We start from the raw sequence: 16469 nt of genomic DNA on the forward strand, positions 1-16469 counted from the left end.
CACTTCCCGTTGAGGGGACACTTGCTTGAGTGACGATAACAAGTTCAGGATGACGTCTCAGGGGCGTGCCAGCTATTGATCCTGCATGAGAAACACACCTTCAATGAACTTTCACAGAAGCCTTCCAACTACAGGTGTGTGCGTTTACGGAGAAAAAAACAATGCGCGTCTAATGTTTGTGGGTTTTGGATTTGTTCTCAAGTTCGAGATTTCATCTGCAGAAAGGTATGTTCTGTGAAAATGAAGACGGCACCATGGGAGCTCCTGGTATTTGTGCCAATGGACCTTCATTTTGGCACACGTTCGCCCGCTCTGCCAGGTAATGTTGGTAAAGGTGGTGGTGTGTTTCAACTTTCCATTATTGGGATGACTGTTCAGCCTAAAGAAATCAGAGCCTGATCTGATTTGATTCAGCGTTGGTTATGTTCTAGGCTCATCTAGACAGATGGGCAGATATAATCAAGGAGATCCCTTTATGAGAAACATTTCCTTATGTACTTCTTCAATTCAAATGCTTAATCAGCAGCTTAATTACCAATCAAAATCATCTTTGTAAGCGTTTCTTTTCCTTCATTTTCTTTAAAGATTTATTTTTGGGGCTTTTTATGCCTTTATTGGAGAGAGAGGACAGTGGATAGAGTTGGAAATTTGGTTGAGAGAGAATGGGGTATGACATGCAGGAAAGGAGCCACAGGTGGGATTTGAATTCGGGACCGCCCACTTTGAAGACTAAAGCCTCTGTACATAAACACATGACCACCGGCGCCCCCCTTTTCCTTCATTTCATCTTACTTTGTGTTAGATGTTTTTGTGTGGGGTTTTTTTTTGGACACATTTATGAATATGATCTTTGGTAATATTCCTCAAATATAAATCAGAATCAGAATCGGGTTTCATTGCCAAGTACATTTACACATACGAGGAATTTGACTTGGTGTATTGGGTGCTAAACAATTAACAAGGAAATAAAGCAGAACTAGCAACAACTTAAATAGTACAGTATAAGAAGCTATTAAAATATATAAAATAGAATTTAAAAATGTAAAATATAATATATAAAAAATAAAAAAACACAAAATGTACAAAAGGTGCAATGTAGGAGTGGGAGTTATCTGTTATGTTTTCTTTAAAATAGGATCCATCTGTTGGGAAACACAGTCATATTAATATAATTAAAAAAACTTTGCCAGGTAGGATGTTTCCATGTTTTTAAAATGATGATATTATATTTATCCACATAAAACACACTGAAGCGTCTGGATTTTGTTGGGCATGACAACATAGCAACCCCCTAAGCTTTTGAATGAGATTATAGTTTCATCTCATTCTTACCAGTGAGTTGTTTTCCTTCTCTCTGAGCAGCAAATCAAAAATCCCATTTACTCTATTTTCCCTCATTTCCATTAATTACTCTCACCCATTTCTATTCTTAAACTGAGATTCATATCCATATTTCTTCATCGAATGTTTAGGTTCTCAGATATACTCTAAGTTGTTCAAAGTCTCAACTGACTTAATAATATAATACGTTTTTTCCCCAATTCATTTTAAATCAGGTTTTAGAAACACGATAATGTTTTATGCCCTGATAACACCACTCCTTCATAACAGGTGTGAACACCTCTGAAAGTGTAGTGACCCAAGCAAACATTCACCATTTGTTCACAGAAAACAACATTAAAGCGATGTTGTTCTTTCTCTCTCTTCCTTTTTTACAAAAGTTGACTTGCTTGTTCTGATGTATTCTCTGATTACACTCAAAGGTCTTTTTAAACAGGAATGCATTTAAGTGTTTGGCATGATTCATTTCTGAAGACAATACAATACATGTCTTACTGACTGATCATTTAGGACAAAACCTTTCTGACATACAGTATAATTACAGGAAAGGCCTTTAACATTCATTAGCGTGGGTGTGATGTGCGAAAGGTTTTCTCCATGACTCACTTTTTCCACCCTTTTTCAACTCTTGGTCCCCTTTTATAATGTCCCAAACAATATGTTCTTATCTCATTTCAGTGGAAAGAATAATTCAAATGTTTGTATTTGTTGCATTACAGACTGAAGAAGCCTGGCTCTTATGTCCCACATCCACACTGGTTGCACATACAGCTGCTGGTACTGCTGGTCCTACTTGCAGGTGTGCTCTGACAGGTTTGAGTGAAAAATGATCTGCAGACAATCGACTCGCAGTGTCTGTCGGTACTTTGGTCATGTTATCAGGCCTAAAAACTCTGCACCTTCATTTATAAACTGAAATGTCTCTCATGCCAGTCATTCACTGTTCGTCATGTAACACAGACACACACACAAACACGCATGAATGTGTCTCTTTTCTACTAACCTGTTATTCTAGTTCATTTGCTAACTATATATTATCTAAATGGAAAATTTCACAGTGGTGCATCTTCTTTAGACAAAGGCGGAAAGCCCAAGAGATCAAACCATTAGAACGTCATTCAACAGCTGCCACAGTCAACTGAGTTATTATTAACATTTTTAAAGTGCTTAAAAGTGAGACATGTACTATGAATAAAAATAAACTTTTGTTAGTACCGGCCTTAGGACTACGGATATAGCTTTTGTGTTAATTCTTGCATATTTACATGGATGCTATTTGCTGATATTTCGATTAATGTGCACTGTCCTAATTAAATAATAATAATAAAAAAACGATCCCTTTCAAACATGTTATACATTTTGATTCCATTTTTCCTTAATCTATTTACCTTTTTTTGATCATTAATATACAAATAAGTAAAATCTGATGCATATAAGGGAATGAAATACAAGATAAAGAAATACCTATATGTAAACTTACTCAAGGTGATAATTCAGTAAGAGAAGATTGTGTGTGATTTGGATTGACAGATTGGACAGATTGAAAAACATATTAAAACCTGTGGTTTAAGTCTACTGTTAATATGTTAGCTTATGTTGTAGTTAGTGAAAACGTTTGTTGATAGTGAGCAATTCAAGTTATTCATGTTTGTGATGTAGAAGTATACATTTCTTCTTTGTTGTGTGACTGAAAATTCTGATTATTTGTCTCCCATCAGGTCTCCCTACAGTAAATGCACAGACCTCAGGTAAACCTGCAACATCCAAGAGACACATCATAAGCACTAATATCAAATAGCACGCACATCCGAAAACTTAAGTACTGAGTGCTGAACAAAAAAACATCCAGAGGTAGAATAGTCCGCATACCAGAAGCTGCTCCAATTAAATTAAATTTAATGGAAAAATTACCACCTGTAACGTTGCGGGCCCTCGCCCTTCATCAGACATGACAAACATCATAAGCACTGTCATAGAAACATCTACAACCAGACAGGGACAGACATCCATTTTCTTCATTTTTCTTATCTGTTATTACGGTTTAACCTCTCTTGTCCATTCTTGTCAGTAGACAATGAAGCTCTATGACAGGACACCAATAATGTCACGAATCAGAATTAAATGGTCATAATTTATTGATGTGGATTACGGCAGCAGTACAAGTAGATTTATTCAGCTACCTGAATAATGTGTCAGTTTTAAGGAATAATAAAATTTGCTTTCTTGTAGAATACTAAATTCTACAAGAAAGCAAGCATTGTTCATTGTGTATGAACTGTAGGCTTCATATATTTAAGGATGACAACATGCTTTTTTGGTCTAGCAGCTTTAATAGCCCTGAATGGTAGTCATACAAATAAAAAGGTTAAATGGATATTTTCTCATTTATTCAAAGCTGGAATCATCCCAACAGTAACATCAGTCTTTGACAAACCAATCTATAGAAATACATTGATAAGTGAGTCTCAAACTGTCCTTGCAGATCTGATAAATAAGGATTCAGGTGTCTTCTAGGTTATCTACTTTTTGTGGAGTAAGGATGTCTCAGCTGTATTGATTTTGACCATGTACAAATCTGCATCCTCAATGTTTCCTTTCCTTCTCATGGCAGTACTCTACCATCTTGACCTCACTGTGGATTTCAATGGAGAGGTGGAGAATGTATCACAAATCTCTGACTGGGTAAGTAGAATAACTTTTTATAGACTAGCTTGTTAAAATACCAGAAGATTAAATGTAATGACCATCATGTTCTCTCTTTCTAAGCTCAGTGAAGTGTTCCAAAACAAGCTGATGGACGGCATGTTTACTACAACTGCCGCACCTACGTCTTTGACAACGCTCATAATGACGTCAACAACATTGCAAAACGACAGCACATCTATGGCTGTAGCAACTACATTGACAAACTCAAACACTACAGCTCCAACATCAACAGTGTCAACAAGCTCAAACACAACTACAGCTCCAACATCAACAGTGTCAACAAGCTCAAACACAACTACAGCTCCACCATCGACAGTGTCAACAAGCTCAAACACTACAGCTCCAACATCGACAGTGTCAACCAGCTCAAACACTACAGCTCCAACATCGACAGTGTCAACCAGCTCAAACACTACAGCTCCAACATCGACAGTGTCAACCAGCTCAAACACTACAGCTCCAACATCGACAGTGTCAACAATCTCTAGCACAACTACAGCTCCAACATCGACAGTGTCAACAATCTCTAGCACAACTACAGCACCAACAACAGTGTCAACAAGCTCAAACACTACAGCTCCAACATCGACAGTGTCAACAATCTCTAGCACAATTACAGCACCAACATCGACAGTGTCAACAATCTCTAGCACAACTACAGCACCAACATCGACAGTGTCAACAAGCTCTAGCACAATTACAGCACCAACATCGACAGTGTCAACAATCTCTAGCACAACTACAGCACCAACATCGACAGTGTCAACAATCTCTAGCACAACTACAGCACCAACAACAGTGTCAACAATCTCTAGCACAACTACAGCACCAACATCGACAGTGTCAACAATCTCTAGCACAACTAAAGCTCCAACAACGACAGTGTCAACAATCTCTAGCACAACTAAAGCTCCAACAACGACAGTGTCAACAATCTCTAGCACAACTAAAGCTCCAACAACAGTGTCAACAATCTCTAGCACAACTAAAGCTCCAACGACAGTGTCAACAATCTCTAGCACAACTAAAGCTCCAACAACGACAGTGTCAACAATCTCTAGCACAACTAAAGCTCCAACGACAGTGTCAACAATCTCTAGCACAACTAAAGCTCCAACAACGACAGTGTCAAAAAGCTCTAGCACAACTAAAGCTCCAACAACGACAATGTCAACACGCTCTATCATAACTAAAGCAGCAACTTCAACATCAACAGCATTGAAAAGCTCCAGTATAACACTGCCTATGCAAATCATTCAGATTATCATCGGGACAGCCCCTTTACCCAACTCCGTCATAAGCATAGTGGCACCTGATGCAGGTGGAGAAGTGGCCCAACCACCTGATGCAGGTGAAGAAGTGGCCCAACCACCTGATGCAGGTGGAGAAGCGGCCCAACCACCTGCTGCAGGTGGAGAAGCGGCCCAACCACCTGATGCAGGTGGAGAAGCGGCCCAACCACCTGATGCAGGTGGAGAAGCGGCCCAACCACCTGATGCAGGTGAAGAAGCGGCCCAACCACCTGATGCAGGTGAAGAAGCGGCCCAACCACCTGATGCAGGTAGAGAAGCGGCCCAACCACCTGATGCAGGTAGAGAAGCGGCCCAACCAAATTCCGGTTCCAGTCAGTCCAACAAGCTGCGCAGAGCACGTGACCTTAGTGACAGAGCGGCACAAACCAGGTATCATTTTTATTGAGTTTATAAAAATAAATTTAACATTCACATTTTTACAGCATAGACCACAAGTACGAAGGCTGGCAATGGTCAGTCTTGCAAACTAGTTTTGCTTCTGTTATCTTCAGATGGCAAAGAGGAGATAGGAGATCTGTCTATCAAATTAGCAGTCTGAGCCTATAGCGGAATGAAAACAGGGCTGGTCCCATCCCCCGAGATAGCCCCGACTATAAGTTTATTAAAAAGCAGTTTTGAACCTGCTCTACAAGGCACGGAGAGTTTCTTCCTCCTGGACCGTCAATGATAGATGAGTCCTGATAACTGAAGGCTCTACCTCCCATGCTACTCTTGCAGACTGGGTATCAGGTTTATTTGGTACTTTTTAATACAAGATCAACTTGAAAAATACTGATCAACATCAGTAGTCGTGAACAGACATTGTCAGCTCAAATCAGATCCTCTTTGCATGCTTGCATGCCAGTGGTGTTTTTCTCCGGTGATAACAGGTCAACTGTTTTTATCAAGAAAACTAAACTTGTTTCTTGAAATAACAAAGCTTAACATAACTAAATAATGAAGGTGTGATCTTTCAATAACACAAAAAAATGCCATTGTTTGGCACTCGTACAAAGTAGAACGTTTTTATTGTTAATGTCACTCATAATGTAGTCCCAAATAACTTTATTAACACATGTATAAGAAGCGAGGGTATTTGGAGATTTTAAATATCAGCATCTTCTTATTCAACTTTTTTATTTTTAAGAGAATAAACTTGCTTTACATTTTTATGGTTCCCTGATGATGTTGTCTTAATGGTTTTTATTTCTATGTGGGAGCAGAATTGATGAAACAACTGGACTATTTCAAGTAAGTTCATTTCCAATGTTTCTCTGGGTTACAGGTGAGAGGAACAGTCATGACAATAATTGTTGATTCATTCATTTAACAGGGAGTTAATGTTTCCTGCAATGAAAATACTGCAAACAAGTAAGTGGCCAACTATTTTTTATATGACTTAAAAGGCTGTAGAGAATCTGTCAGTTGGTAACATCCACTTTTTTCTTCAGAAAAACCTGTTCTGTAATACTGAAACTGACGCACAGAGTAAATCCATGTCATGTCCTACGTATTCTCTGTGAAGCCAGTCAATCTTCCTCTGACATCACTGCAGTGGGGAGAAAAATAGATATAATTAGTAAGTGTTGTAACTCTAAAAATATCCCATTTCCTGCCCACTTAGTTATGATATTGAAATCAATCTTTTGTTTCATTGAATAGAACCGCAGAGTGAGTGCAATACTGATCCGCAGGAGGAAAACTGTTGCACATATAGGCCTACTGATGGAGCCAGTGAATCATGGTAATGGTTTGCAGTGCTTATGTGGATTCTTCTGTTTTAGTTGCTAAACTTTGTAAAGCTTCTAAAAAATGGTGATTGATCGTAAGGGTTCATAAAGGAAGCATGATCATTTTTGTGTTTTTGTGTTGTACACGTTTCTTGGAGTGTCACAAACATTTTTTAAATCAATTGTGGCTTTCATTGACAGTGAACCGTCTGAATTCAGTCAATGCAGCCCGACTACTTGTGCACCAGGTGAGCTCTACACATTTCTCTTCAACACGTTCAGATATAACAGAGTGAAGGGACTATTCAACCTATGAATTATAATCCTGTTGACTGATGTGTCAAAAACAGCATCAGCAAAATGATGACCTTTGACACTATTCTACATAAAAACTCACAATATGAGCATATCAAGAATTTAATTTTTGGATTTTTTAGTAGAAAGGGGGCGGGGCGCATCAATTATATGAAAACAGAGGTTTTTGTAAGCTAAGTTTAGCTAACCTTAGTGGTTGCTATTCATTGTTGGGAGGAGGTTTTTTTTTTTAATTCTTAAATTCTCATTTCAATCAGATTTGCTTGATGATAGTGGTATCAAACCTCTCATCAAATCCCAAAATAGAAAGTAGCCATAAACATGTTTCCCAGATTTTTAACATTTCTGTAGATCATGAGTGTAGAGAATGCTTTATAATAAGTGAACAGAGAGACTGTGGATGCATCCACAGGAAACTCCACACAACCGAACACCACCTTGACGACACCGCTCAACACGACTACAACCTCCGTAAATGGTATGTCATCTCTCTGCCATTGTGTGCAAAACTGTTGCAATGTCTCACACCTTATAAATATTCATTGCAGAATTCTCTGTTTGTTGATGATAGCTGAGGGCCAAGCCAATGCTCTGCTTGAGCTGACCAGTGACGTGTCCCAACTGAACTCCAGCCAGGTGAATCAGCTGGTGTCGCAGCTCGAGAGGCTTTTGTCAGGCCCGAATGTCAGCCTGGCGCTGGGAAACACCTCGGTCCAGATCGTCAGCAATCTGCTCGGTGCTTCTCCTGAAGTGCTGTCTGATTCCTCCAACAGGTTACATGGGAATTTATTTGACATTTTCTGGAAACGTTTTTACTTTGAGCATTTGCACACATGCAAAACAAGTCCTAAAAAAAAAATCCCAATGTGAAATTGCAAACGGTCATATGTTCAGCGACTTTATTCAGACTCTGTCCTGCAAGCCCCCTTGTAAAACTTCCCTAAGAAGTCAGGGTGAGCGGATGTGTAACACACAGCAGGTAAGAGCAGGTGGGGGTGTGGAGGTTTAGGTTATATATTGCAACATATGTGCGACCAGTCCAAACGTTGTGCACGTAATGAAGTGGCTTCATACTCTTTTCTATTTGACAGCATGTATTATTTGGTACTTAATGTCCAGTTACATGTAGTATTAATATAAAGGCAACAACTGTACATAGGGTCACCCTCTGTTGACCCTGCTGTGGTGTCCTTTCTACAATACAGTATATCAAATCGGAGATTTATTTTTAGCCATATCTCCCAGCTCTAGAAATAAGAGAGTCAGCAGTACCACACTTTTTTGCATCTGTAATTGTAATTTCTAGCCGACTGTCCAACCAAGGAGGGCATAACTGATTAGTTGGAGCTTCATAGCTGTTTTGTTCTCTTTGCCTCATAAGTAACCAAACTGGAATATAAAGTTAGACATGGGTCTACTATTTGTCTCTTTGTAAACTTACGATGTAATCTCACACATCTGTATGTATTGTTTAATGCTGAAATAAGGTGATAGTGGGCTATTTTCCCACTCGAGAAACATTTCTTTTTTTTTTTTACTACAAAACCCTGGGATGATGATGAGAAATAAAGCACAGAATGCCCTGAAGTAGAAGCAATTACAACACAAATTAATACACACACCAGCCAATTAAGACATTAAATAATAGTTCAGCTGCTTCTTTGCACCCATCAAACAAATGTTCAGAGACCTGGTCCTGGTCTGAAATGCAGAGGTTGGGAAATACTGTTAATCATCTTAAAATATGTAACAATTAGTCCTAATTTGCACATTACAAATGTGTTTTTTTTTTCCCCATCAGGATTATACAGATCGTTGACACAGTGGGGTCAAAACTGGTCCTTGAGGAAGCAGTTCAGACCGTCCTGTCCCCCGACGTGGCTCTGTTAGTGACACCAGCAGATGGCACTAATTTTCAGGAAACCTTTTTTTCCATCTCAAACCCAAATGATGTACAGGTATGACAAGAAAATCTGGTCTGTTCTATTTGTTTGAAATGTGGTATGGGTCATTCATTACAGCACTTATGATGTAGATGTATATGGCCTGGGTGTACACATTTTATAATTCTCATGTGTGAAATAAGTTGTAAAAAATCCAGGTTAACAAATACTGCTAACTTCATGGCACTGCAGAGATACAGAGTGCATTTTGTCAGTAAAAAACTATTACGTCAGTGCAGTTTTGAATGAATATCTCCATTCTATCCAACTCAATATGTTTACAAAACATTAAAGAGGGACATTTTGTTCTCTTCACTTTAGTGTCTCTGAGTTCTTTTGATCAGTCCCATCTAAGAGAAAATGTCATCCAAACATTTCAGATGGCCAAAAATTCAAGTGCAGATATACATATTGATGCATCTGTAAATATCTACTAATATGATATATCATCATGTATCAGTCAGAGGGACCCTAAGTGCATCTCATCTTCATAAAACACAAATATATTTTATTTTTTTGTGTCTATCTAAGTAGGATTTTGAATACAGAACCTTTACTAGAACATTATGTATTGGTATTTTTAACTAATTAACATGTTTCTATCTTTAATTTTTTCTTCCACCAAGTATGGCTTATCACCTGCAGGTACATTTGCAAACAGTCAGTAAAGAGTTACAATCGCTGGACCATGATAAATCCAACTGATAGGAAGTTTTGCACGCATGAGAGCGAGCCAAGGGGCAAACAAACATTATTGAGAGCAGGAACGCTGACATGCCACAGCAAGAAAAGCCCATGTACAATTAAAGCCATGAACGAGGGTTACTGGCTGCTTTCTATCTCGATGAACCAGTTTCAGGGTCCTGCTGCTTTTCTGACTTGGCTAACAGAGACACTTTTAACTCCAGTTGAGCTCTGAACGATTAGAAAAAGTCTCCATCACAACCTGTACATGTATAATGCCACAGATGAAGAGGCAAGGGAGGTAAACTAGATCAGCGAGTCAGGCAACCTACTTCACATCATCTCAATGAGATTATTTTTAAACATGATTTCTTTGTGTTCATCCTGGGATTACGCTCGTATATTTGCATGTAGCAACCTGTTGGAGGAGAAATGACCTGAGGTATTACTGATAAACAATGGTCATCCCTGACAGATGGATGTCAGACGAACGGAAAAAAAAAAAATAGAAAGAAAGACAAAACAGTGACACTAAAATAACATGATGAAAGAATCTGATTACTTTGCCTGTGTCTCTCTGTTCATGTCAAAATGTGGGTTTTCTAGCACAGTGGGGGTTCCCGGCTCAGTGGTGTGAGGGCAGACTCCTCCATCCCGCAGGGCTCCATCAGGCTGCCCCCCTCCCTCACACAGAACCTCAGCTCAGGGGAGCAGCAGCTGGCCTCCAGAGTCCACTTCAACTTCTACCAGAAGAGCACCGTGTTCCAGGTCTATACACTCAACAAACATCTCATTCGTGCTGGAGATGCACTATTAAAGCTCCTGTGAGGAGTTTTTTAAATGGTCATGAAACAGACTGAAATGATTATGGATGCCTGCTCTTCATCACCTAGAAAAACAAATAGTAAAAGGAATTTGTCTTGGACTCATTTAGCTGCCTCCACAGTAGTATTAATAAATACTGCAATAAAAGCAAACATTTCTCTTTACACACTGACAACTTGTTTTGTCTCTGGCTGGAAATTCAGGACAGATCTTTGGGAGTGCGCAGACTGAACAGCGGGATCCTCGGAGCAAGCGTGGCCAACCTATCAATCTCAGGCCTGCAGGACAATGTGACAATCAACCTGAGGAATACAGAGCCTATTCCTGTGAGTCCATTTCCAAAATATAATATATAATAACACCACATAAACCTGCTGTTCAAAAGGGTTTAAAGAGAAAAATAAAAAAAATCACCAAATGTAAACTGATACAAGCTTTGGTGCCTTTATCCAAACTACAGGCTAACTTTGTGGCTATATGTGTTTTCTGGGATTTCACAATGAATGGTAAGTTACCCTACAGTATCTCTCTGAGTTGAATGATGATTAAAAAAAAAACAATGATGACAAAACAGTTCATTTGTGTGGGGGGTTTCTATCAGACGGATCAGGTGGATGGAATCAAGATGGCTGCTCAGTCCAAAAGAGCACCGACAACGAGACAGTTTGTGGCTGCAACCATTTAACCAGTTTTGCCATCTTGCTGGTAAAAAGACGACCACAGCTCGTATTTATTTTGTCCTTTTCTTTTGTTGAAATTGAATCAGTAATAGTCTGATCTGTTCCTCTTTTCTTAAAGGACCTCTCCAGGACGCCTTTAACCAGTCGGGTTCAGGCAACCATCCTCACATTCATCACTTACATAGGCTGTGGGATCTCGGCCATATTTCTTTCTATCACCCTCCTCACGTATTTGGCCTTTGGGTGAGTGCTGGGAATCAAAAGCTGCTGGATAAGATTGCACTCTTGCCACCTTTGGTTCATTTGGATTGTTTGTAGCAGTTGCACAGATCATGCTAGCTAGAAGCTGCCCGCTAGACTTAGCTAATATTAGCCTGAGGCACAAAGAACTTACTTTTAGCTCACAGCGCTCACTTTCAGTATAAGTGGATCTCCGTCTGAGAGTACCTCTTCTCCTGTCCTCAACACTATCCTTGTTGTCCTCCATTTGTGGCAACATAACGTCTCCACAATGTTACCACCCTCAGAGCTGGAATTAGAGAACCTACAGTACTTCCCCAACATCGTCCACTTCCCGTTGTATTTTAGCAATAAAAGTAGCCTAGCCAGCTGATTAGCTTGAACGTTCAACTGAATCAATCCAGGACTTGAAGAAACTCTTAGAGTGGAAATTGACAGAGTAATGTTTATGTTGTTCCCAATATGCAGTTAGACTTGCAACAAAAAGTACAAGCCAATGAAATGATTTGATTGGGGGGGGCTGGGGTGTCAGCCAGTCAATTTTACTCATCTTATCTTGGGGCGGCAGTAGCTCAGTCTGTGGGGACTTGGGTTGGGAACCAGAGGGTCGCCGGTTCAAGTCCCAGTGCGGACCAAATATGGAAGTTGGTCTGGTAGCTGGAGAGGTGCCAGATCACCTCCTGAGCACTGCCGAGGTGCCCTTGAGCAAGGCACCAAAGCCCCTCCCCACCATCAGCTCAGGAGCGCCCGCTGTGGGCAGCTCCGTCACTCTGACATCTCTCCATTAGTGCATGTCTATAGGATCCTGTTTGTGTGCATGTGTGTATATACTTCAGCCTATGTGTGTGTTGCATGACTACAGAGTGTAAAAACTGAAATTTCCCCTTGCAGGGATCAATAAAAGTAAATCTTAATATCTTAATCTTATCTTAAAATTAGCCTACACTACTTTGCACTACAGACTGCCAGATGAAAGATCAAAATGGAAGAGATATGAATTGCATCAAGATTAGATCGAAAACATGATTTGTTTTGCACAGGAGAAACAGCTTTTGTTGAAGAGATATATCATGTTATCTCAACTGTTCTGATCCTGCAGGAAGCTACGCAAGGACATCCCATCTAAAATCCTGATCCAGCTGTGCGTGGCTCTGCTGCTACTGAATCTGGTCTTCCTTGTCGATGCTTGGCTGGCACTCTACCCCAACGCATTGGGCCTCTGCATCTCCACCGCCTGGTTCCTTCACTACTTCCTGCTGGTGGCCTTCACCTGGATGGGACTTGAAGCCGTCCACATGTACATAGCCCTGGTGAAAGTCTTCAATAGCTACATATCATGCCACATGCTGAAGTTCTCACTGGTGGGCTGGGGTGTCCCAATGATTGTGGTCATTATTGTCATTGCCATTGACAAGGATAACTATGGCCTCGTCTCCTACGGAAGGTTTGCTGATGGCACTAGTGATGACTTGTGAGTCTTCATTTACAGGCACATTATCGCACGGACAAAATACCAAAATATATTAGGATAAAAATATAAAGACTAACCTTTTAATTCTCTCCTATCCTTGTCCTCTCTCCTAGCTGCTGGCTGAAGAATGATATCGCCTTCTACGTAGCGGTGGTGGCGTACTTCTGTGTCACTTTTCTCTTTAATGTGGTCATTTTCGTCGTGGTGTTGGTCCAGCTGTGTCGGTTAAAGAGACAGAACCCTCACAACTCACATCACCGGTCCATACTGCAGGAAGCGCGCAGCATGTCGGGGATTACCATCCTCCTGGGCCTCACCTGGGGTTTTGCCTTTTTTGCCTGGGGACCTGTTAACCTTCCGTTCATGTACCTCTTTGCCATCTTTAACTCTTTGCAAGGTGAGTTGGGCCAATTTCAGACTAGGTGTCCATGTAAAAGTAGGTCCATTAACACCTGAGTGAAGGGTATCAAGCATACGAGGAGTATTTGATTTTATCAAAACTTGTGTTTTTTGTTTCTTGCGGCAAAAATGATCAACATACTGTAGCACCAGCACATTACGGGATTGACTTGCGTCTTCTTTAAGTGTTGATCTAGCGTTGGTGTTGTTTTAATATTACTGTTGCAATACACAAAAATTGATGACAGTCCTACTTACTGTTAACAATATACTGAAATGAAAGCTCCTATGAGTAGTTTTACTGGCTATGAAACAGACTAAATTCAATTCCAATGGCTCTAAATAAGCTACAAAAGCAAACCAGACCATCAGCATGTAGATTGATTATTTAGTTATTTTTAAGAGCTAAAACCACTGAAGCAGGGTAGGCGTCAAAGTGATGTATTGCACTCTGCAGAAACATCTGCCACAACAGAGGCTCTCGATGAGTGATACATTTGACTGTTTAAAGAAAGCAGATTTTTTTTCTACTAACATGTAAATCAGCAGAGGTGCTGTTTTGTCCATAGGGGACACCACAACCCATAAAATCCTCACAGAAGATTTTTATATCACATGCATATTAAGTACAACAAATATATGTTTGTTATATAGACTTGAGCTTGTGTCAAAATATAAATAAAAAAAAACTTTATTGAAGTCACGGGTAAATATCTCAATAGTTGTCAAATATAATAAAAAAAAAAAAAAACACTTTTCAGCAAACTGGGACGATTTATGACTTGATTAACGAGTCGTTTTATTTTGGTATTAAAACCATTAATGTTATCATCACATTTACCAAACCAGCTGCTGAAATCTGGCAACATGGTGACAATAAAGTCTGACGAGACAAGACACGCCGTCAGACGGGTTGTAAACATGCCAACACTTCAGCCAGATTATCTAAACCCTTGATTTGGGGATAAAGCTCAAAGTAAGGACACATGGGTCAAACGGCAGCTTTAATCCTTCATTGCATAACAAAATGTTTGTGTAAGTACAGTAGGTCAAAGTTGACAAAGATGCCTGTAAAATGTCAGAGGTGTTCACATGAATATTTAACGTAATTATTTTCGTTTCTATAAAAATGCCGTTGCTTTTACGAGCATCAGGGTATTTGCTAAACTCGGGTACTTACAACTACAACAGTAAGAGCCAAGTTGTAATATCCTGACCCTGACATTTTTGAATGCCGTTTCTATTTGTAGGATTCTTCATATTTATCTTCCACTGTGCGGCGAAGGAAAACGTGAGGAGGCAGTGGAGGACGTACCTCTGCTGTGGCAGGATGAGACTAGCAGAGAACTCAGGTTAGAAACATTCACTACTCCATCAGTTTTTTTTTTTTTGTTTTTTTTTTAGAAACCTTTGTTTCACTGTCATCTATCCATCGCTTTTGATTTTAGATGTTTGAACATTGTATGAATTACTTACACTCTGGATGATTACTTTTTTCACCAGAATGGAGTCGCACTGTAACACAGAAGACCATGAAGAAGTCATCAGTGACCAGACTAACACCTGACCGTTCATCAAAGCTGTCCCAGACACACAGCTCTTCCTCTTTCCTTGTCACTGATCCCTCCGAGCAGCTTAATGGCATTAGTAAGTGAACAGTCACTGTGCCTGTATCTGCAGTCAGTCAAATTTGGATAACTCCTGAAATTAATATAAGCTTCAGCATGAACCCCCCCAAAGGGATCTTGTTTTTTTTGTTTGCTTCTGCTCCTTTTTTTACTTGGATTTGAAATGAGTTTCAGGTCTGATGTGCATGTGATCTCTCCATCAGAACATAAATATAACTTTAAAAAAAAAGAGGAAAATTCATATTTAAGAATATGGCACAGCAAATATATGACTGAAATTGGGATGCCACATTTTCTATTCAATATGTAATGAATGAAGTTAAATGTGTTAAATTATGTGTTGACTGTGTCTGGTAATCACACTGCATTTTCTTCTGCGACACACCTGTCACACAAGTGGGTTATTAACAGAAAAAAAGAGATGCATTTATTAAGATCATTCCAATCAGTAACACATTTTCATAAATGGTATGCTATAGACTGAATCTATTAGAAATAATGAAGTGTCGCTGTGTTACAGGCAGTCCATTTGAAGACCGAGCGATCACAGCTGATGAGGAGCCAAATGTGGACGTGGTCCTCAACGAGATCAACAGACAGTCCAGACAACAACAACAGCCTTCCTGATACAAGAACAGTCTTATATTTAACTATCTGTATATAATTGAGATGTATAGAGTAATTTATGTATGTATTGGAACATTTCATTTAAATGACTTATGGGCTACAATATTTTCAACATGAATACCTTCAAGTCAGCACATTCACTTACATTCATTTGTTCCTAGATTGCTTTTTCACATGAGCCTGAACATGTATTTGTCAGTGATATTCTTGATATATTTACCAGTCGAAATTTTGTTAGCAGTCTTGTCTAACTCATGTTGGATTTCATGAAAGGCAACTTGTAGCCTTCATACAGAAGAGAGACCCGGTAACAAGTTTATAGTTCAATGAAAAATCCACATCTACACCTCCTAATGTGCTGCAGGTCATTACTGACGAGGCATCTCTAATAGAATTGATGTTAATTAAAATATCTTAGCAACAAGACCGTGTCTCGACCTTTCTTACAACCTGACTCTTTGTCAGGACAAACAGGAAGAACATGCTACAGAGAATGAGGGAGAGGCCAGACGCAGTCTGTACTCGCCCACAAACTGCTCTGACTATTAATATGTGACACCTGTACCACAAGTGTGCAGCCCCTGATTT

At 39.6% G+C, this 16469-nt stretch overlaps 1 protein-coding gene across 1 annotated transcript; it reads left to right on the forward strand.

Moving 5' to 3' along the window:
- Positions 1 to 101: 101 nt before the first annotated feature.
- LOC132987854 (mucin-5AC) lies at positions 102 to 16208 on the forward strand. The gene is made up of 23 exons (XM_061054810.1): positions 102 to 319; positions 2061 to 2140; positions 3060 to 3089; positions 3953 to 4023; positions 4108 to 5729; positions 6563 to 6590; positions 6673 to 6710; positions 6791 to 6918; positions 7002 to 7083; positions 7271 to 7317; positions 7797 to 7862; positions 7956 to 8157; positions 9186 to 9342; positions 10618 to 10779; positions 11040 to 11162; positions 11297 to 11342; positions 11438 to 11541; positions 11635 to 11759; positions 12856 to 13227; positions 13341 to 13624; positions 14877 to 14978; positions 15130 to 15273; positions 15775 to 16208. The coding sequence occupies exons 1-23, from the start codon at positions 228 to 230 to the stop codon at positions 15879 to 15881; spliced, it is 4212 nt and encodes a 1403-aa protein (XP_060910793.1). The 5' UTR covers positions 102 to 227; the 3' UTR covers positions 15882 to 16208.
- Positions 16209 to 16469: the final 261 nt, after the last annotated feature.

The sequence above is a fragment of the Labrus mixtus genome, chromosome 14 (genome assembly GCF_963584025.1).
Source record: "Labrus mixtus chromosome 14, fLabMix1.1, whole genome shotgun sequence".
Lineage (NCBI taxonomy): Eukaryota > Metazoa > Chordata > Actinopteri > Labriformes > Labridae > Labrus > Labrus mixtus.